The sequence below is a fragment of the Gymnogyps californianus genome, chromosome 3 (genome assembly GCF_018139145.2).
Source record: "Gymnogyps californianus isolate 813 chromosome 3, ASM1813914v2, whole genome shotgun sequence".
Taxonomy (NCBI): Eukaryota; Metazoa; Chordata; class Aves; order Accipitriformes; family Cathartidae; genus Gymnogyps; species Gymnogyps californianus.
In genome coordinates, this window is record NC_059473.1 from 52,835,424 (window position 1) to 52,858,243 (window position 22,820).

A 22,820-nucleotide genomic window follows, 5' to 3' on the forward strand; every position below is an offset into this window, starting at 1 on the left:
GGTGAGGGGGTCCGGCGGCGTGCGGGCAGCTAGCAGCGACGCGGGTATAAAAGACGCAGAGGTTTAGGCTCGAAACTAAAAGGCTGAGAAGCCGCCATGCAGAGCCTTCGCTCACTCAAAAAGCAGAGACTGCTCCTGTTGCGCATCTTTATCTTCTGGAAATAAAGATCATGCAAAGGCTATCACGATCTGTGAGTTATTAGAGATTATGAAACCGCACCAACTACTAGGTAATAATTCAGTAAAATACTGGGATTTTCTTTAAGAATGATGTCAGTTGAACACGAAGGATTTAGCACAAACGCCAGAACCAGGCTGGTTTCACGCCGCGTGCTGCTGAACCCTGGCACACAACCTCGGCCTTCATTTCACCTCTGCCAGAGTTGGCAGGTGCTTGGCAGCAGGTACAGGGACAGGAGTGACGCCGAGCAGGCTGGCCCCTCTGAACCCAGGTGGTTCTTGTCAGAGGGGTTCGCACTTACTGTGGGGGATTAGGCAGCCCGGACGTATTCAGGAGCTCTGCCGATCCGTCAGGCAGACAAGCTGGCAGCATCGGTCTGCAGCCAAGCAGCAGGCAGATGCAGAAAGAGGGAAAGAGGCACCTTACTCCCTACAGGCGGCATTTGTGCAGCTTCCCTCCTAGACCCGCAAGGTTGAAGTAGTTAGAATCTGGAGATTTTAACAGCAAGATTCTTGCAAGAAAGCTGCCAAGATGAGTTAGGGGAATCTAAACTTTTTACTGAGCTTAGCGTATAACTTTATTACAGTTCTAAACATTCACATAATGACTGCATTTTGCTAAATTAGACTGGCAGTGTACAGGGATCAAATATCTAAGCATTTTCAGAGTTCAGGTTAGAACAAACACAAAATCAAATATACTTTAAAATTATTGAATTCTGAAGTAAATTCTGTTAACCTGTCAAGCTGAACTATGATAACAGTTTATTCTAGCCTTAAAGGCATTGATAATTTTAGAATCAAGAATATGACACACTTCCATCCATTCAAAAATATTTTATTTTAAGATGCCATGTTCCAACTCTTTCCAGCTCTGGACCTTCACTGTGCCAGCAGACACACCTAAAGAAGTGATCATTGTTCCTCGGAAAGTCTTCCCAACGGTCTCCATTTTACTGATAGATTCTTCGTGGCTCACGCAGAACGACACCACCCTCCTCCATAGCTTTTTCGAATTCCTGAATCTTGTTTAAAAGATAGAGACACGAATAAATACGAAGAAAAGCCATCAGCACCGAAATATCAGTGGGGATATGTTACACGGAGGGGCAGAGGTTAACAGCCTTACTGAAGCATAATGCCAGGAACTGCAGCTTGTCAAAGCTACCCTTTTGAGTGTTGCAAGAAGGGACTGTCAAGCCACATAAGAAAATTAGTGGTGAAGAGGAGTAAAATTAATGCTTAAAAAGGAAAAAAGCACCAAGTAAGTGTAAGGAGACAGGTACTTGCCGAGTCACAACGATATTCCCAGGGGATAACAGCTTTGAAGTTCACAAAGTTGATTCCTGCTTCCAAACAGCGCTGTGCCATTACGCGGCCAAGGTTTTTGCATGCTGTTACTCCCTTGGGACTGTACAGGTGTCTCTTTATGGCCCACTCGCGGGTAGAGGCAGAAACCACAACATCCCCATTACAGCGCTCAACAAAGGCTTCTACATAATGCTGTGTCCGCTCAAGCCGTAATCTGAGTGAAGGAAAGAAATAACATGGGATTATGATGTCTTTTCCACATGTAAAGAGAGAACACATTCAAATGCTTAAATGCGTGACTCGCTTTATGAAATAAAATGGAATGTAGTAGAACTATTAATATAATAATGAATTCTTAATATTGCTTTTATTATCTAGGGTTTTGCTTATTAGGACATAAAATAGGAGACATGTTACCAGTTCAGCAGAGTGAAATTGCAAGAGCAACTTTTCACCAGTTACTCAGGTGCACAGTCCGACGCTGCCTCATGCCAGCACTCACTCCAAACCAAGCACTGTCCACCTGCACAGTGTAGTACGGGTACGTATGAGCTAGACCAGGGGAACTGCTCCAGCACAAATGTAACTCTAGGTTCGCTACGCAGTCTCTTAAAGGCTTGTGCTTACACAGCGCGTAACAACTTGTCAGGATCAGCAAGTGGTCAAGCAGTACTTCATAAGCCGTAACACATAACCAGAGAGTATTAGGAGCAACTTTTTCTTATTGCACTGAGACAATATCAGATTTCCAGGTATGAACAAACTGGACGTGGTTCTCCACTCAGGAACAAAATAATGATTTTGAATCCCCAGCTTAAAATGAACTTATTTTCCAGAGGACAAGCAATCAGCATCTTCTAAAAAACAAAACAAAACAAACCCCCCCCCAAAATCCCAAACAGACTATTACAGTGCCTCAAATAAGACAATGATGCACGGTCAGCACAGGACTAGGGGAATCCTAGTTAAACAGCAGTTGCTTAAGCAATATTACTGCTACCTTAACAATAGGTGGAAAGATCCAACACATATGCTAACTTTCACGTGATGCTAGCCTACAATTCTCTGAACACTGAAGATACCTGTCGATTAAGAACAACTAAGGGGGCAACTGATTCAGCAACCCAAAAAGCACATTTTGTAGAATTTCCACCTGCTGGGTTTCTGGGGTTTGGTTTTGGTTTGTTTTCTTTTGGAGTAATTTCTGCTGGTGACTTTCTGACTCACCTGTGCCAGAACTCACGCTTTGGCCATGTTGTCTTCCAGCCACGCTCCTTCCTAGCCAGGGCCAACTGTTCCAAGTTCCGAGGATTTCTGTTAGTGAAGTCTGGGGCAACAACCTCATTTTCACTTGTGTCCACTTCAGTCTCAGTTTTGAGACTGGCTGTAGTTGATGCAAAACGAAGACCTTGAGGGAAAGCAGAAAATAAAACTCCCCAGAGTTAAAAAAATACAGTGCAGACAGTTGAACGATTACAATACAGAATGATGCAGCTTGTAAAAGTTAACAGGGCAAAATTAGCTTTTTTTAAACATTAAATAGATGGATTACCACAGCTCAACCTGTTTCTCCAATTTATGAACTGTAGGCTAAAAATGAAAAGTATATTAAGTTTTAACAGTGGTTCAAAATCGATGCATTAAATATAAATTCATGCATGACTAGCAGAACCCTAGGATTAAGGCTTTACAAAATACTGAAAGTGAACTACACAAAGAATCAACGACAGCGTTACCAAATAACAAGGTAAAAATCCTGTATCCTGTCAGGCTATTCGTCACTAATTAAGCTAACAAACACGAATTTGGAGTTAGGCTTGCAAACTCACTCTGCTACACAACTTTTCTGTCCAGAAAGGCAGCGGGAACCTCTCACCAGAGGGACGGGCAGGGCCTGTCTTTGTCAGACTGCCCGCCCCGGCCGGAGACGCACCAGCAGCGCCCCCGTCCCACAGCAGCCCGAACGGCCGTTACAAGCGCGAGCCCGGCACAGACCGGGGCCTGCGCACGGCGGAGCAGCCCCGCCAGCACATCCACATCACCCTGGGAGCCCTCCTCCGCCGGCAGCACGGGGGCCGCGGAGCCCCCTGCCGGGAAAGGCCGTGATGGCGAGCCACAGAGAGGCTGAGCTTACCCGCTCCACGTCCCTGGAGCCTGCCGGCCGCCAGCAGCAGGCAGCTGCGGCTGCTCAGCGCCATGGAGACCCGGTGCCCGCCACGGCCTCGGGCGGCAGTCACCTCCCCTCCGCTCAGGGGCACCTGGGCGCCACCATCTTGGCGAGGCCGGCACTTCCCCCGGAAGCCGGCCTCGAGGGAGTTCCGCCCGCAGTTGATGATGTCACGCGGAAGCGCCGGCCACCCCGCCGTGCGGCCGGGAGCGGCTCCCGTTCCGCTGGCTAAGTATCGCCTGTGCAAGCTCCCTGGGGAAGTGCAGGGTTGTGTCAGTCGCGTCTTACAGAAAAAAAGCGGGAACTCTGCCCTGACTCGGAGATCTTAATTTTTCCCCTTGCAAAAAGGGCGTGAGGAGATACCGATCAGCAGAGACCGGGGCTACGTTTCCTGGAACGGGTCTAAGGAAGAGGGAGCTGGGCCCCGGAAGCGGACACGCGCGCACGGCAAGGCGCGGAGGTGGGCTCCCAGCACCCATCAAAGCCACGGGATAGAGACCAGAGCCTCTACAAAAACTGCCTACCGTCATTAAAAGCAAAACTGCCGCTTTTGCGCTGCGAACTGCGGGTCTACCGCTACTGAATCAGGCACAAGCGGCGCGGGGAGGCGTGCGATACCGCCTACCCCACGGCACCGGCCGCTGAGCCGCCCATCCCGCTGCCCTCTCCCCGGCCGCTGCCGGGTTATCCTGAGCTCTTGCAAACCCCGCACCGTTTGCGGGGACCCGGAGGGCACGGCACGCTCCACCCGGCGCGGCGAGCCCTCACCGAGGGGAAGCCGGCGGCGGCGGCACGGCACCCCACCCACTCCGGCGCCGCGCCCCTGAGAGGCGAGGGATGCAGCGCGCATGCGCGCGAGCCCCCGCTACCTTCTAGAACCTCCTGGAAGTCTTCCTGCCCCTCCCTCGGCGTGGCGGCTTTGTTCAAGCGCACGCACCAATCGCGGCTTGAGGCTGGGCCGTACCGCGCGCCGGGATTGGGCAGGCAGGGCGTGTCCCCGCCCCTCGCGCGCGCGGGGCTGTCCCCTGTCCCTCCACCCGCTCCCCGGGGGGCGGGGAGGTGTACCCAGCATTCCTTGCGGCCCTCTGGCCATTCCGCGGCTCAGCGCGCTGCCTCCCCTCTCCGTTTCACGCCGCGGCCGGGCGGGAAGATGGCGGCGATGGAGGGGCCCCTGGCTGTCTTCGGCGAGCGGACCAGCGGCGACACGATCCGCACGCAAAACGGTAACGGCCGCGCGCTGCCGGCAGGGGCTTGATGGTCGGTGGGGGGAGGGGCAGAAAGGAGGTAACATGGCGCGGCCGTTACCGCCGCCATGTGCTTACCCGCCTCTGCCCCCACCCGGGACGGGCCTCGCCCTGCCGCCAGCTTCCCTCAGTCCCGGGCCACTAGGAGCCGTTGGGACGGCCGCTGCCGCCCGGAGAGAGGGCGGGTGGCGCTGTTCCTTCTCCACAGCCTCTACGAGGAGACGAGAGGCTCGCGCGATCCCGCGCCGGTCCCAGGCGTCTCGGTGGCGAAGTGATCCCGCGTCCCCCTTCCTTCCTTGCTAGAAGCACACACCGGGAGGGAGGCGGCTGCTGACTAGAGATCGGCTCGGTTCCGTCCCGAGCTCGTGGGGCGTGAGCTGGCGAGGCCTGCAGGCTGGCTGAGGAACCTTGGTGGGGAGGGGGCGGCTGGGGCAGCTTATTGGTCTACAGCACCGGGAAATAACCTGCTTCTGAAAGAGGGGATCGTCTTCAAGATGGGTGTCTTTAACTGTAGTTCTCAAAAACTTTCCTCATTTCTTCGGGTTTTATCCCAAGTGTTGAGGGAAGGCTGCAAATTCCGAAACTGTTCTCAATTTCTGAGTAGATAAAAGACAAAGAAAGAAGCTGAAGACCTGCTTCCTCATGATCATTAGAGTCATGCAGCTCTGATGATACTTTAGGCAGAACACTTAGAATGAGGGTTACCTTAATCTACAGCTGAGATTGTACTTGATAATGGCACCTTTGATACAATGGTTATTTCTTTCAGAAAGCTGCCATTACTTCTCCAAAGCAAAAGAAATAGTTATATTGTTTGAAGTTCAAAGTGAAGGTCTGAGTTGTAACTATTCCCATTATACTACCACTTTTTCAATTTCCAGATTAAGTGGCTATGCTTGTGGGATAAAGAAAAACTTGCCACGGTCTGAAGGAAAAGGTTGATTGTATCTTTTTCCTATATGAAGTTGGCAGAACATCCTTTAAACAAGCCACTGTGTTAGAGGTTTCATGTTACTTTAGTAGTGACTAAAAGGTCACTTTTGACTTTCTTGACTTAGTTACAGAATAAATGTTTTGTTTCACTCACGGACCTGATTGGGACAAAAAGACGTGTTACTAATTGATATATGGTGATACCATTGTTCTGTATGTGCCTCGAACTGAGGAGTAAATGAGAGTGAAGTTTCATGGCATGACTTGCTGCTGCCAAAAAGTGCTACCAACCTCTGCTGAGCTACCACCACTGCTCTTCTGACCTCAGTAGTGTCCTCCATTTTACCAAGCCAGCAGAAAACGATTCTTTTTCTGATGGGTTAGTTTTGCCAGGTAGCTTAGCTGAACCAGCTTGGAGGGAAGAGTGAGGTTTGGCACAGAATGTATTTTTTAGTAGCAGCAAGCCATTACTAGCTTAGCTAGGCTGAAACCTAATCCTAAATTAGGTCACTTTATCTCAACTTTCTGTATCACAGGTTCTTGGCACATTTTCTTGTAATCCTGAATCACCCTAAAGTTGGAAAGATAAAACTTTTTTTTTTTTTTTTTTTTAATTTCCTTTATTCAGTTACTGCTGCATCTGCTATTGCCAATATTGTGAAGAGTTCTCTTGGGCCAGTTGGTCTGGATAAGATGTTGGTGGATGATATTGGGGTAAGTAAGCTTTCTTTAAGAAGTGTCAGGAGGACTTGTATTCCAGTGTAAATGTGCTTCCACTTAGTGTGCTTCATAGGTCTAATGTGCACATGCCTGTTTTTTTCCATGGTTCTGAGAGAGGGTAGGAGGAGAACCGTGGTAAAATTGAGCATCAGGTAACGTATGCTACATCATTTTAGTTTAGTACTGTAGTTTATGTGGTACTGTTATCTCCTTTCTACATGTAAGTTCTTGTCACCGCTTGCAAGTATTGGTCAAATTCACCGGAATGAATATCACCATTAAAGTCAGGCCTTGTGATGATGTTGACTTGTATATCCTGGTCTCCATGTTAGGAGAAATAACAAAAAAAGAATTCAAATAATCCCGTAACAATTTAAAAGTAGTATTTCATATTTTAAAATATTTGAAGCAAATGAGGAAAGTTTGCCATTTTACAGGCTGTTGTTATACTGTATTAGAGAGTAGTCACTGCACTACTACTAATCTGGTATGTGCAAAATGTTTGATGAGTTTCTGTAACATAAAGACTTCTGATAAAAAGGAAGTGCAGATTCTGCACTGGTAACATTTCTGTTGTTAGAATGGGACTCCTGGTTAAAAAGGAGCAGTAAACATTTGGTTTAAATAGTTCTTTTATGGACATTTGCAAAGAATAACTTTCATTTGTATGAACGTTATGAAACACAACAGTCAAAACATGATAGAAATATACTTCATATTAACATTTGATTTCTGAAAATTAGGACGTGACCATTACTAATGATGGTGCAACCATTCTGAAACTGCTAGAAGTGGAACATCCTGCTGCAAAAGTTCTTTGTGAGCTGGCAGACCTGCAAGACAAAGAAGTTGGCGATGGGACAACCTCAGTGGTACGTAGAAAGTTTTACGGGCAGATACACCAAAAGTCAGTGTTTCACTATCACAGTGTGGCTTTTGATTTGTCCATTCTGAATCTTGATGCAATGTCGATCAACTCTACAGAATGAAAAACCTTGTGGTTGATGGAATATAAGCAGTTTTTTAAAGTAGGTTACAGAATAAAGAAATTAGACTTGTGGTTTTTTAGAGATGCTAGTTTCCATACGCAGCTGGTGCTCTGGAATGGAATTTGCTTACTGCAGTTTCATTATTTATTTTTTCTTTTCTTGAAGGTTGAGGATAGATTCTGAATTAAGGTTCTTACTTTTTAACAGTCATGAGAAATTAAAGTGTTAGGACTAATAAGGATGCTGAGTGTTGAAAACTTGCCTGAAACTTTTGACAGCTTGGGGGGGTGGAATCAGGTGGCTTTTACCTGATGTCAGAAACTGTAATTCTAGGCTGCAAGTACTTGTTTCCACTGAATAGGCATTGGACAGCTATTTGTGATTCTACTTTCCACTTAATGGCAACAGGTAGTTATTTTGTTTGTATGGAATACATGTATTTAGTGTTTGTATTTCGAACAGGTAATTATTGCTGCAGAACTTCTAAAAAATGCAGATGAGCTAGTGAAACAGAAAATTCATCCTACCTCCATTATTGGTGGATACCGACTTGCTTGCAAGTAAGAAACTAAAACAGTTGAAGTACATTGCATTTTTTAAGGTACAATAACTGCATGCTTTTTGTTTATTTCTGTGTTTGTGACTGCATTAATACAGACTTCTTGGTGCAAAGTGGATATGGTGTTTTGTTTTGGGGAGTGGTTTTTTTTGTGGTTTGGGTTTTTTGGGTTTTTTTTATTTTGTATTTCTATAATCACATAAAAATGTCACATTCCTGTCCTAGAAGATGAATTGATTTCATCCCTGTGTTCTTTGAAGTAACAGTTAGAAGGGCTGAAAACATGTAAGATTTTTGTCTTTTTGTGGGGGTGGAATTGTTTACCAGTATTTGTCTTTATTCTACAGGGAAGCAGTTCGCTACATCAATGAAAATCTTATTATTAACACAGATGAATTGGGCAGGGAGTGCCTAATTAATGCTGCTAAAACATCAATGTCCTCTAAAATTATAGGAATGTATCCTTTAACTTGATTGAGTTAGTTAAGTGAGAGTGATTGATTGGAGAGCTTGAGTAGCTAGGCTAGTTTCCTTTGCAGCAGTTTTTATGAATGGGGTGTAGTATTCAAGCTGTCGTTTATATAACAGGGGTGTGAAAAACGTTTCACAGATATTATTATCTGGCATGGGAAAACATGTTCAAACTCTTCCAATTTATTTAAACATTGTTAGGCACATAACAGTAGCTTTTACAGTGTATTGTTTCGTTATGACATTGCATGTTAGTGAGACTAGATAAGGAATTGTGTGAATGGAAGAATGTGTTACAGAAGTCAAGTACCTGGGGAGTGAAACTAGCGGAAAGGAGGTTGTATTTTACTCCATAGTCACAGAAAAACCTGCATTTTTAGCTTTTGTGCTAACAAGGGAATGCAGACTGACCATAGGGTAGGTATTTTTGTGAAGGAACAAAAGGTGTGTAAAACACAAGTATCACACTAGCCTGTCGTAATTTTCTTACCAGTGTTTCGGATTTAAGAACTACTCATTCCTTTAAGGCAATGGTAAAGAAAGCTAGCACTTCCATGCTGTTCTGGAGTTCTTCTTTGGAAATAGTTTTTGACTCTTAGTTTGGGCACTGTCAGTGACTTTTTTTTTCTTAAGCATAATACTAGTTTTCTTCTTCAGTTTTAACCTTAACAGCATTTTAGTGATGGTGATTTCTTTGCTAATATGGTGGTGGATGCTGCACTGGCAGTTAAATATACAGACCAGAAGGGTCAGGCTCGGTATCCAATCAACTCCGTTAATGTTTTGAAGGCACATGGCCGCAGCCAAAAAGAGAGCATACTTGTGAATGGTTATGCTCTGAACTGCGTGGTGGGCTCACAGGGTAAGAACACGCTATGTTTCATAAAGCTTTTGTGTGAACTCAGTCCTCTTAGTCTTTCTGCATGGATCTTCTTACTGACTCCATTAGTTGCAAATCATGTGGGTTTTCAATTCCAGAACAATTAAACCAGAACACAAAAACCCCTTACCGCTTCGCCAGTGGTTTCTAGGCTAGGGTCTGCCAGCTAGTAGTGATCCACAAAGTGTTGGTAAGTTACTGTAGTTTCCCTAGCTCAGTAGCAGCATGGTAACACCATGATCTTCTGGAACATAAGCACCTCCCTTGTGGGGAGCCAATGTAAGGTTTGTAGGGAACTGCTACATTTAGCAGAGCTGTGTTGTGATTAGGTGACCTAAAGGATGCAAGACTGATGGGTCAGCTTTTCATTCACGTTTTGGGGATGGGGTCTGTAAAAAGGTAACGGAGGTTACAGGAGAGAGTTTTTTTATAAAATTCTCTCTTTGAAAGTCTTTATTAGCATTTTTCTGTACTAGCGCAGAACTGGAGGTGGAGAAGCAAACTGAATAGAAATCTGAAATGTGAAAGTAACATTAGTTTTAGTCTCTACTGCTAGCTTGATGTTCTGTTAACTCGATTTGACAAAATCCTTTTTCTTTCTTGTTTTCTCTCGTCAGGTATGACCAAGAGAATAGTTAATGCAAAGATTGCATGCCTTGACTTCAGCCTGCAGAAAGCAAAAATGAAGCTTGGTGTTCAGGTTGTTATCTCAGACCCTGAGAAGCTGGACCAGATAAGGCAGAGGTGTGTGGAAGCTTGAGTAACTGAGACAGTGGGGTTTCACAGGCTTGTTTTGGTCTCTTCGGTTGAGGTGGCTCGATGTAATTTTGGCTAAGCGCAAGAGGTAAAAATGTTTTAAATGTTAACATTTCCCAACAATACCAAATATTAATGGTGAAAGTGTTCACTTGTGGAGGCAGAACTAGTATTAAGTCAGTTTTCGAGAAATCCAAATATGTTTGTGCAATGGTCTGTTCTCCTTGCAGAGCTCTGCATTAAGATTTCAGGAAATGGGTTGGCAGAATGTGATGGTAGATTTTTAAATACACTTTTGTAACTTTGACTTTTTCTTCAGAGAGTCAGATATTACCAAAGAAAGGATCCAGAAGATTTTGGCCACTGGTGCCAATGTTATTCTCACCACTGGAGGTATTGATGATATGTGTCTGAAATATTTCGTTGATGCTGGTGCTATGGCAGTACGAAGAGTTGTAAAAAAGGACCTTAAGCGGATTGCTAAGGCATCCGGAGGTATGTATATATAAAAATATCTCTTTCTTTTTTTTCTTTTTTTTTTCTAAGTAAAAGCTGTTGTTAGGGTATTAGTAACTCATTTTCAAAATATGGCTTCTTAACATGCAAGCCGTGCAAGGAGAGGGTGAGTAGAGCTGAGCCAGTCTTCTTAGGTTTTAACTTTACTGTTGCTTTTAAGTGACTGCTGTCAAAGTAGATGAGTACCGTAAGAGTTGACTGCTGAAGATTTACAGTGGGGAAAAAGATGCTGCCTTGCACTGGGAAAACTGTCCTCTTGTGGAAATGTGAGCCAGAATCTGTATTTAGAAGTCTTTATTAAGCACACATTCATGTGCCTCTGTTTGGAGAGTTAAGTACATTGTTTAGATAGTTGAAGACAAATGAAGAACTCCTAAATCATGATACATACTGAAAAAAATTCTGGTCCTATACAGATTTTATCTGTCAATTCTTAAATTTACAAGAAAGCATTTTCGCTATGGTAAAGCACAGGAGCTTGTACTAGCTGTGGAAAAGTAAGTGTTGTAAAAGTTGAGCAAAAAGAGCAGTATTAATTATAAACTGCGGAATATTGAATTGCTACCTGACAATTAGAAGTGCTGTTGAATTTAAGAAAAATCTACTTATGCTGCTTTTATTTCTGTTTTCAATTTGTTTTTCTTGCTGTATGGCTGTTCTGGGAAGTTGGCGAAGGATGTGCTGGAATTGAATGCTAATTTCACTTTTTTGTTTGTTTGTTAAAGCAACCATATGTTCAACCCTTGCAAACCTTGAAGGTGAGGAGAGTTTTGAGGCATTAATGCTGGGACAGGCAGAAGAGGTGATTCAAGAGAGAATCTGCGATGATGAGCTGATTTTAATCAAGAAGTAAGGATCCTTTTTAAAATACTCAGTTTTGTGTACACTTTCTACTAAGTTTGAGATAAAATCCCATTTATTTACTTCCATGCTGTCTCGGTGGTATGAGTAGTTAGACGCATGGGAAAGAGTATACAAGTCCACTGCAACTGAGAGGTGAAAGTATCAGTATTTAATCTCTTCTGCTGGGGCTGGACACCTGTTTCATCAACCATAATGTATGAGACAATCAGATTGCTAGATAGACTTTACTTAAAATTTTGTTTATAAACAAATTTTTCTAAACTGGCTTGCCTTTACAGACAGTAAAGGGAAATAGGTACTACCTGAGTAATTTCATCTGAATAAGGAGGTGCAACCTAAATCGTACCATTTATAGTGGAAGACAGGGTTTACTTGTGCTGGTTTCATTGAATCAGTCATCCGCTTGGTAGTATGAAATGGACCATACTGTTAAAAGGGTGGGGTTGGGGGGGGGGGGGTGTTAGTTTTTTTTTCCAATGGGTAAGAAGAGTTACAATTACTAACTGTCCACACACATGGTACTTTCCCTTGAAGTTTTTAGTATGCCACTGCTGTCTGGTACCTGAAGACTTGAGTATCAGTTTGTTTAACAAGAAACGTACCTTGGATATTAACTTTTCCACTGCTTCAATATCCCTTCTCAGTGTTCAACTTCCTGTAGTCTCACTGGTGTGTGAATGAAATACTCTGACCATGGCACTTGTGGCAGTTACGTGACTGGTTATACTGTAATGTTGGCAGTCATCAGCTCACTTGATGGCTATGCAAAAGAGAACTTTCTTAATACCTAATTACATTTTCCCCCTATTTGATGGGAAAATGTCTGTCATATGTTTGTCAGGTAGCTTTCTCTAAAAGACTAAAACTCAAACTAGGTTCTTGCATATTAGAAATGAAAATATTGACTTACCAAGTAACAAGGTACGTATCCTGCAAGGGTGCATTACAATGTTAAGATTTTCTTTTAAACGTTGAAAGAATCTGGCTCAACTGAACTTGGCTTTAGAAGAAAAATTCTAGCAAGAAGAGTTTTAATTTATATTCTGTTCAACACAGCTGACTTCTGATTCTTTTTTTCCCTAGTACAAAGGCTCGTACTTCAGCATCAATTATTTTACGAGGAGCTAATGACTTCATGTGCGATGAAATGGAACGATCTATACACGATGCTCTCTGTGTTGTTAAAAGGGTGTTGGAATCCAAGTCTGTTGTCCCAGGTGGTGGTGCTGTAGAGGCAGCACTTTCAATATATCTTGAAAATTATGCAACCAGCATGGTAAGTCTTGCACGAAGAAGTAACAGTGTGCATGTGTTGAACTAGGACAATGTGAATTTTCAAGCATTTATTTTCTTCTACTAGAAGTCAGTTCCGTGATTCATGAAAACCTGATCCTCTTACAGAATGCAAGATGCTTCTTTACAATGGAGGATATAAGTTACTCTTTCTCTGATAATTAGACTATGTGGTTCTCTGACCTAAAAATAGGTTTTGCATGTCAAAACCCCTACCTACTATTAACGCTCTTGATCATGGCTGTATTTTTTCCTCTTTTGTTGCAGCAGTTGGTTTAAAAACTTTTTGCTCTTTCTAGGGATCACGTGAACAACTTGCAATAGCAGAATTTGCAAGATCCCTCTTAATAATTCCAAATACATTGGCAGTAAATGCCGCTCAGGATGCGACAGATCTTGTTGCGAAGTTGAGAGCATTCCACAATGAGGCTCAAGTTAACCCAGATCGCAAAAACCTGAAATGGCAAGTATCTACCTGTAGGAAGGCTATTAAAAGTGAAGTGGGTTGGTGACTTAGACGGAAAATTGTTCTGCCAGTTTACTGAACCGTGATTTGCATGTAAAAAAGGGTGTAGGTTATCACTGAACTTTGCTCCCTCTGTCCGTCAGTCCTACGTATGTTATGTGTCACTGGGACCTCGTAGTAGTTAAACAGCATATTCCCAACTGTGTTTCTACTTTTTCTACCTCTCCATCTGACAATATTTCTTCTTTGCAGGATTGGTCTTGACTTGATCAATGGAAAACCTCGTGACAACAAACAAGCCGGTGTCTTTGAACCAACCATGGTCAAAACTAAGAGCCTAAAGTTTGCAACAGAAGCTGCAATTACTATTCTTCGAATTGATGATCTTATTAAACTGCACCCTGAAACTAAAGAAGAAAGAGGGTGCTATGAGGATGCAGTTCACTCTGGAGCACTTGAAGAATAACTTAGGTTTTATTTATGTTTGTCTACCTTACACTTCCCACTCTTGTAGCTAAAATGTTAATAAAACAAGTGGTTGAATGCTGCTGCTATTTTCCTGGGAGCAAATTAATTTTTGAAAGTGAGGTTGGTCCTTGTGTTGAGAATTCAAGCTCTAGCGTGTGTTAACGACCGGAGTGCCTGCAGTAGCCAGTGATCTTTTTGTCAAAGCAATGACTGAGTGGCAAAAAATAACAGTAAGCTTATTTAATTTTAAGCAAAACAAACAAATGTAAGCTCCATGATTAGAAGTTTATTAGTAAACTGTTTCAACGCTAGTTAACACTAGCCATTCATTCATTCACATTCATCTCTCAACGCACATGGCTATTCCCATTCCTCCTCCTATACAGAGAGCAGCAACACCACATTTTCCACCTGTTCGTTCCAGTGCATGTAGAAGGGTAACAAGGATGCGACAACCAGAGGCGCCAAGAGGGTGGCCAAGAGCAATAGCTCCACCTTGGATATTAATCTAAAAAAAAAAAAAAAAAGCCAGTACAGAAGGTCAAGTTAAGAAATCATTTAACTATAGCTTAGTTGAGTTTGAATGTGAATGACTTCACTGGATCTAGTCCTTGATTGCGAGTAAGCCTGAAACTGCTACCACCGTTTCAAGGAGAAATCGAACATGGATGCAGCAGCTGTTAATAATTAGTATTTGTTCTGAAAGGGGCCCATCTTTACTCTCTGCAGATAATTCAGGTGATAATTGAGGTGAATTTAGGGAGGGGAGAGTAATACCCACAGTTTTTGCCATCACTGGAAGAATACAGTGGTGAATACAGCAGCAAATACACTTCGAGCAGCAAGTTCAAATTCTGAAGTTAATTATAAGTATGCTCAAGCAGTTACTTAGCTTTGCATACAAATCCACTATAATAGAGTTGTAGCCTGTTCAGCTAGGAAACTGTGCCTGCTAGCAAAGCAAGGCTACAGCAGAGTAGCGTAAGGAAATGCCTACTGGGGTTCCCATCCTTTTTGCTTATGGCAAAGCGATTGCAAGAGGACTGTTCTCACCTGTTTGGAATACACTCCAGATGCACAGAATGGAACAACTTTGAATTACAGGAGGCAAACTAACTGGCCTCAAGTATATTCATTACCTTTTCTGGATTTACTTTCAGTTCTTTGGCTATTGCAACAGATAGTGATGCAAAGGCTTCATTAATTTCAAACAGGTCAACTTGTTCCAGCGTCCAGCTGGCTTTGTCAATCTGAGAAGACAAAATAAATAGAGGCTTTATTGTCTTTTAGGTCTTCCTTGGCACCAGAGGAAGCTTTTCATAAGACTTCAATTGGGTGATTTGAAGCTACCACTTCTAAAAAGTTGGAAACAAATTTTTTTATAGCCAGGGTTGACAGAATTCTTGAAGACAACAGACACAATTTCAGTGTCAGCAGAAGTCAGTACAATGTGCTGTAACATGCTGGCTGCTCTTAAAAAAATCTTGACTAATTCTACACACGTGGTGGTGGTGGTGGTGCAGCAATTGTGGGAATCAAACCGTATGTGGTGCCCTTAATAGAACAAGCACTGTTTTCAAAAGTAGGTTTTAACAGATTAAAAGCAAGTTTTTCAGGAGGTAAGCGTGATTCCATTGGAGATTCTCTGCTTAATACAGATTTTTACACAGCAAATAGTGAAATGACCATTAGTGATGGGTGTCAAGTGTAATTTGTCCAGTCCCTCCTGCCTTTAAGTTGAAAGCTGCCACTTGAAGCTTTTCACAGGCGGCTATTTTGAAAGATGATTTGGCTAATGTTTTCACTTGAGAAACTCTTGTGGTACAGTTGCCTACTTGGGTACAGGCTTAGGCATGTTTCACGTATTTACATTTTTACTTCCAACAGCAATGCTTTATCAGCAGAATCATCTGCAGCAATGATGTTTCACAACCAGCTAGCCAGACTGGTGCATCTCCAAGACTATAGTCAAGGAGGAGGGACTCTTTCTACTAGATATTATAGAGGCAGTATGGAAATCATTCACCTTCTAGGAAAAGTCTTTAAGATTTACTCTTCTAACACTAAAATGCATGGCCTAGTCATTCTCTCACTATAAAGTGCTACTATGAAATTCTGAAGAGATAAACTCATATATATGGAGGGTGTGAAGTGTTTGATAACACACATTACAAATTTTACATTAAGAAGTAGTGTGCCCTTTTTCAGAGTACCTATAAAACTATAGGTACTGTTAAATACAGCTTCTGTTCTACAATTTAAACTAAAAATGTGTATTGTATATACATTTATAGCATTCTTGATATTCAGAGATGAACAAAATAAGGCCTTTACACAGTGTAAATAAAAATAAGGAATACTAAAGCAAATCTATCCTTATCAGCTGTACAAAAACACTTTTCATGCTCAATTTCCTAGCTCAGTTTTAACACATAGTCAGCTGGGGTTGCCATGGGCTACCTCTATACTAGCAAGCAGCATGGTACCATAGGGGCTGCTCACTCAGGGCATTTTATTTGAGAACCTTGTCCTGTGGACAGAACACAGAGCGCATCGGTGCGTGCAATAATGGACTGAGCACATTAGATGTGGTTCTGGAGTGCACCTTCTTGTTTAGTTTCATCTGAAAGGAATCCAATTTGCATGCTCCAACCCTTTTGCAGGGAAAACTAAAACACAAAGGGCACCACCACGTTTGCTAAAGCAGATGCACTCACTGGCCCTTCTCTCAGTGTTGTACTATCGCAAATACAATGAGGCAGCGATCTGAAAATTAACCTGGCCAGACACAGCATCAGAACCCTATCGTGGCAGGACAAAAATCATCCCCACATTAGGTTAGTATACACATCCATGAAATTTGATCTTTAGCCTCCTAGGTTATCTAGGTGGCCTTTCACAAACCCAACTAGTTTATGCTCTGCATACAGCTATACATTTTTTTTTTCCCCAATGAGTAGGCACTAGCCTGGTAGCACTAGAAATCTTAATCTTATATACTCCCCGCTATTTTAAGTCATGTCTTCACTTAGTTTATTTTTTCTACTAAGTTTTCCTTAGAATATAGAAAAACCAAGACATGGCCAGAAAATGAAAAGCGATTACAAGCAAGAGTTTTTAATAGATACACAGATAGATAATTACTTACAGCTTGCTTTATTGCTGAAATGGGACCTACTCCCATTATAGATGGATCTATACCTGTCTGAGCCCAAGATACAATCCGAGCCAAAGGCATAAGACCTCTCCTAGCAGCTTCTGATTTCTTCATTAGAATTACAGCTGCAGCTCCATCATTTATACCTGTGGAATGACAAACAACTTGTATTTGTTGGCTTTTATGGCTTTTACTGTACCACCTTCTCCTGCTTGCATAAGTTCACAATCTAGACAAAACAAAAATTGCAAATGTTTTATTGGTTTAGGTCAGTATTGTTCAGATCAGCCAAGTCTGACCTCTGACACGAACACTTAAAAAGGGGTAACACATCTATACTGCTGTAAATGTGACACATTTGTGATTTCTATTTGGAAAGCAGCAGGTGTAAGAATTGCGGCACAACCTGAAAAAGGAGCACATCAGATTTATTAGGTAGACTTTGGAAGAGGCAGCATAAGGACCCAAGGAAGAAGTTTCAAAGCTGCCTGTGGCAGGAGAGTTAGTCCCACAGGAGTAACATTTTCAAAGACGAATTGTTAAGTTTTCCTTTGTCCAGACCTGCAGTATTAGAAACCACTAGACAGCTAGTTTTAAAAAGAGAGGATGTAGTTTCTATTTGTTCCAGCCTATCAAATATTGCTGTTATTGTCCAAACACTTGTATGGCTTCATAGAAAGCAAGCAAACAAAAGACAACTGATCTGTAAAGAAATCCTCCTCCACAGTTATATTCGAGTTCTACCTATGTTGTCAAACACACTGCCATTTCCTGCAAAATACATTCAGCAGCAACCACATGGCAGACTAACCCCTCGCAGAGACCCTGCCTTGAGCCACAAGCAGCTACTGTTCTTTTCCATTTCAGTTTTAGCCAGAGAGACCAACCTGAAGCATTAGCTGCTGTTACTGTCCCAGTTCCATCTGTCAGAAAACAGGGCTTTAACTTTGCCATTGTTTCCAAGTTGCTCCCATGTCGAGGGTGTTCATCTGTTTTAACTTCTATAGGACCTGCAAAACAGAGTGTTATACTCACAGGAGGGTCTAATCACACACACACGTCTCAAACAGAAAGCCGGCACAAACAACAGGCTGATGGGGAATATATCCCATATTCCTTTTAACCAACAAGCCATTCTTATGTCGGAGACAGCTTCCAACTCAGTGCAGTTTAACAAATTGCTCTAACCCTCCAGCTGCTTCTAGCGGGACAGACAGCTGGGTTTTCTGAGGCAAACACTAACAACTAAAATACTGCCTAGCTGTACAAATGCAGATCTTGTTTTTGCTGTTCCTAAGCCAATAGCTTATCTTCCAAGCAGAAGGCTATCTTCCAAATTATACTTGCAGGAATCTCGTTGCAAAGAGTAGTCAAGTGTCATTAAATATTATTATCTAAACTGGTATCAGGAAAGCCCTTCATTAGTTTGTAACCAGCCTAATGCCAGAACTTTTCCCACAGGGTCTATTCAATGCAAATGTTGAACAACTGATTCTTGATTTCTCTTTGGAAAATTCAGTTTTTGCATCCACCTCACAAGGAGCTGGGGGAATTCCTCTGCTCTAGAAATAGACCTTTGGCTCAAGCACCATAATAGGTCTGTTTATATCCCTAACAGACCTATAGAGAAACATACCTAATATATGTAACCTGACCTAGTCAATTAATTAGTAACCCTAATTATTGTCACTGTGTATTTTACTAGGTGGGCAAGGTTTGCCAGATCAACATGACTGTTTTAAGTTTGGTGCAGCAGGAGTCTAACAGAATGAAAAATACTGATTTTGGTACCATATCTGAGCCTAAGTTAAGTCAGTGGTTTGCCTGGGTAGTAATTACATCTCCAATAAAACATGGTAGTCGTATTTGCAGAGAGCTACATTTAGATATTCCACATTTGCATTGCTTCTCTCTTACTTAAAAAATAACCACTGAAAGTTAAAAAAGAGAGCAACAAGCTACACACTTACAAAACAGCTTACAGAAAAGGCTGTATACGTGAGAAACCATCCACTGATTATAGGAGACATAGTAGAAGACAGATTTTTTTTCTTTAAAATCAGCTCTCATTATCCATTCACACCTACCTTTTTTAGAAGGTACAAGAACAGGAACAATTTCTTTTGTAAAATAGCCAGCCTTCTGTGCTGCCTCTGCCCTGTTTTGTGACTGTACAGCAAGTTGGTCTTGTTCCCCTCTGCTGACTTGCCACTGATTGGCCACATTTTCAGCTGAAACAGGAACAAAATGCAAACTGCCATCAGGAAATGCTAAAATATTAAGTTGTAAAATTGTAAGCACAAAGGTAGTCATTAATGTTTGCTGTAGCAAGCAGCTAAGCTTGTTGAACAGTTTTCATTCTGATTTCCTCATTTTGTTTGCTCATGATTCTCTACTATATTTTCTTTTGAGGGCGAAAATTTCTGTGCTGGATCTCCTCCCAGATGGTATATCAAGTTAGATACAAATGCAAAGAGGTTTTTCTAGTTTATTGCTTCTCTGGACTATTATGCTCAGATCTCTCTACAGCTACTTCAGAGGAGGGAACGGTTCTGAAGATACTCTAAGCAGGGTCTGAAAAAGCAGTTGGCTGACTATCCCATCCAGGATGCAATAATCTGAAGTTGCAGAACCATGTGTATCCACAGTACACTTTACGTAATTCCTGCCCACTGTAAATCTGTGCTGCTGAATGCTTCAGTTACATACAGGGATTATTTTGCTTTTTTTTCCTGAAATTAAATTAAATTGCTCAGATGCAAGAGATGCAGCGAGATTAGCTCAGACAGAAAAAAAAACAACCAGCTTTACAGACAAAGCAGAAAATGCCTTCGATGCCTTTCAATAGTAGGGATTTCTTTCTTTTTCATGACTACAACTTAAGGACAGCTTGAAACACCTTATTTGAAACATCAGATTTCTGAAATTTCCTATCAGTGAATTCTTCCCCCCTCCCCAGTTAACCATTTCATTTTCTGGACTGTCACCACTTACCTGTTATACCCATATGATACTGATAAAATGCATCTGTAAGGCCATCAAGGATTACAGTGTCCTGCAAGGAAGCCTCTCCCATTTTCACCCCAGCTCGCATGTGAATTACATGAGGTGCCTGCAAGAAGGTATTTCGAAAGGAGTTAAATGTTTTGTATCTCCAGTGCACAATACAGCCAGACAGCTGAAGAGACAGACCCCTGCCTTGCGGCTGCAGGTAGCTACCCGAAATCCTGGCAGTCTCCCTGGCTGCCCGCTCTGTCTCTCCCTCCAGAGTCTGCCAGCTAGTCTGTTTGGCCTGTGCATTTCCCTGCCAGCAGATCACCAAGCAGCAAGTGTTTTCTCTCCACAGATCGCATCAATCATCCCTGGGGCCATACGGCCGTGGGTCCCCCATCCTACCAGTCTGCTCTAGGTGGTTCCCGATCGCACTCCGCTGCCAGCCAACACCAACATCATTCTCAGCGCGGGCAGCTAGTGAGCCCCGACAGAAGAGGCCACCCCCTTCTTAGGCATCAGATCACTGGCCCAGCACCATTCCTCAACACAGCCTTGGAATGAACACCTTGAAATAAAAGTGCTTCGCTTCCTTTCCAGGCTCAAATTGCTTGGTGAACAATAACGTTTCCAGTTATTCCTTCTTTGGGCTTCTTGCAACACAAAAAACCTGTCTATTGCCAGCTGTCACAAGCAAATCATTCACCACGACAGGGCTAGATGGAAATGAAAATGGAATTTTAAATACTGTGTGTGGTGTGTGTTTGCATGGTGCCTTTTCAGTAGCTACGGTATCAGGTCTTTTTAAAAAAAAAAAAAAAAAAAGCTACTGAAGTCAATTGTTGCACATGTAAATTCATTCCCAAGTACAGAAACCAAAGCTACTCTTTCAATCTGCCTCCAGAGCATTAGCCTAGAAATACAGGGTTTCAACATAACTTAATGCTGTTTGCTCCTGGTAAGTCAGCGCAATGCAAGTGCAATTGTTTGCTTTACCTTGCTCATACTTTCCATGCCTCCTGCGACCACGATGCTGGAGTCTCCCGTCAGTATGGACTGGGCAGCCAGACATACCGCTTTCAAGCCTGACCCGCAGATCATCTGGCAGCTCCAGGCGGGCACAGAGTAAGGGATTCCGGCAGCAACACTCGCCTGCCGGACGGGGTTCTGGCCAGCACCTGCAGGAACAGGCAGCATTTTTCCTTTGTCTGTTCTTCAAAAACAAATGTTGGCCTTGTCACTTTTCACAACAGGTACCCCAATTCCACCAAAATTTACAGCTTGCTCCTATTTTCAGTTGGTAAATAGAGAAGTTCCCAACGGTAATCTATAAACAGGAGCTCAGTTACCTCTCTCATTTATGTTGTTGATCAATAAAATATCTGCAAGATTAGGGACTTGCTACTGATAGTTTTGTATCTGCAACTCTGCTTTTAATGGCAGGTCAGATGAAACACCAACTTCAGATTAGCACTAGCCTGTTGTACGTGTATAATATGAGAGCTCATTTAAATTGCTACTTGCTGAAGGGTTTCTTTTTGACATCCTCTGTACATCACCAGCAGACAACTTTCCTTAAAAGTTCCTATGGAAACCAAAAGCACAATTACACAAGGACAGTCCCGAAAGCTTCCATTCTTTGTTGTAATCCTGATGGAGAGAATAGGAGTGCTATATTCAAAGAAAACATTCTTCATCTGCATCTCCCCAGGCCAAAGAAATGCCAGCTCTTTGTATGCAAAGAAACGGATAAGGAGAGCACATCATTCAGCCAACCAAAAATATACAGGAATCTGGATCAGCTTTAAGTAAGACAAAAATATTTATTTCCTTTATTTTTTTCCTCTATCTTTAAAATACAAACCTACCCTATGACTCTACTGATTAAACATTACCCTGGAAAAAGCAGGGGACCGTTCAAAACAAACAATTCCCTATCAGCTCCATTTTCATTAAATCAAAATATTTGTCTCCAAGCAAGTGGCATCACAGATCTTGCAGGTCGGTCTTGCAGATAAACACAAATGCAGGCCTCGCTCTTAAAAATCTCAGAGTTATCATTACTTATGATGTTAAATTTACAAGAGGAGATGACCAACCTGAGAGAAGGGACGCTGTAACAAAGAAAAGAAACCGACTTTCACAAATACACTGTTAGCTACTTTGGGGATTTAAAAAAAAAAACCCACAAACTATCCCCTCACCACATCCTTCCCAAAAACCCAGCAATGGGTTTGGTCATCCAGAGCGCATGGAGAAGCGGCCGAGATGCCGCTCAAGTCCTTTGTTAACGAACCATGTTCTCAATGGCAAGGGACAGCGATCTGAAACGTGACACCTGAGCTGCTCCAAGGGGGCAACTAAGGAGAGATGCGGCCCTACAGAGGAAGAACCCACCCAGCACCGCCCGGCCGCCGGCAGAGGCGTCTCCGCCGCCCCCCGTTCCCCGCGTACCTGCGGTGAGGACCTGCCCCAGGATCACCTCCGACACCTCCTCGGGGGCCAGCCCGGCCCGCCGCAGCACCTCCCGGATGACGGCGGCCCCCAGCTCGTGCGCCGGCAGCGCCGACAGGCCGCCGTTGAAGGAGCCTGGGCGGACACAGAGGGAGAGAGCTCAGCACCGGCCCCGGGCAATGGGGACACCCGCCACCCGGCCCCGGCGGGAACACCCGCCGCCCGGCCCGGCCCCTCACCGACGGCGGTCCTGGCGGCGGAGACGAAGACGACGGGGTCCGCGCTCATGGCGGCAGCAGTGGCGGGCGCGGAGCGGCGGTGGGGAGCGGGAGCGGCAGCCGCGGCCGGAGCGAAAGCGGAGCCGGCGCCGGGGCCGCCCCTCGCGTGTTGCCGGTCCCGCC

General features: G+C 43.4%; 3 protein-coding genes and 1 non-coding gene across 4 annotated transcripts; 2 read left to right on the forward strand and 2 right to left on the reverse strand.

Annotated features, from left to right (window-relative positions):
• Positions 1 to 1,002: 1,002 nt before the first annotated feature.
• Positions 1,003 to 3,764, reverse strand: MRPL18 (mitochondrial ribosomal protein L18). The gene is made up of 4 exons (XM_050893864.1): positions 3,626 to 3,764; positions 2,719 to 2,899; positions 1,471 to 1,705; positions 1,003 to 1,205 (listed from the first exon to the last, which is right to left on the reverse strand). The coding sequence occupies exons 1-4, from the start codon at positions 3,687 to 3,689 to the stop codon at positions 1,134 to 1,136; spliced, it is 552 nt and encodes a 183-aa protein (XP_050749821.1). The 5' UTR covers positions 3,690 to 3,764; the 3' UTR covers positions 1,003 to 1,133.
• A 1,001-nt stretch (positions 3,765 to 4,765) lies between these two features.
• Positions 4,766 to 13,903, forward strand: TCP1 (t-complex 1). The gene is made up of 12 exons (XM_050893651.1): positions 4,766 to 4,881; positions 6,464 to 6,549; positions 7,299 to 7,427; positions 8,007 to 8,104; positions 8,451 to 8,561; positions 9,255 to 9,436; positions 10,072 to 10,198; positions 10,530 to 10,705; positions 11,452 to 11,575; positions 12,674 to 12,866; positions 13,183 to 13,346; positions 13,602 to 13,903. The coding sequence occupies exons 1-12, from the start codon at positions 4,809 to 4,811 to the stop codon at positions 13,813 to 13,815; spliced, it is 1,677 nt and encodes a 558-aa protein (XP_050749608.1). The 5' UTR covers positions 4,766 to 4,808; the 3' UTR covers positions 13,816 to 13,903.
• On the forward strand, positions 5,750 to 5,885 carry LOC127015362 (small nucleolar RNA SNORA29). Its single transcript, XR_007766340.1, has one exon. It is a non-coding gene; the product is annotated as a small nucleolar RNA SNORA29 (small nucleolar RNA).
• A 145-nt stretch (positions 13,904 to 14,048) lies between the features above and the next one.
• On the reverse strand, positions 14,049 to 22,749 carry ACAT2 (acetyl-CoA acetyltransferase 2). The gene is made up of 9 exons (XM_050893652.1): positions 22,659 to 22,749; positions 22,420 to 22,554; positions 20,962 to 21,143; positions 19,969 to 20,086; positions 19,062 to 19,205; positions 17,862 to 17,984; positions 16,966 to 17,120; positions 14,957 to 15,067; positions 14,049 to 14,325 (listed from the first exon to the last, which is right to left on the reverse strand). The coding sequence occupies exons 1-9, from the start codon at positions 22,705 to 22,707 to the stop codon at positions 14,158 to 14,160; spliced, it is 1,185 nt and encodes a 394-aa protein (XP_050749609.1). The 5' UTR covers positions 22,708 to 22,749; the 3' UTR covers positions 14,049 to 14,157.
• Between the last annotated feature and the right edge of the window lie 71 nt (positions 22,750 to 22,820).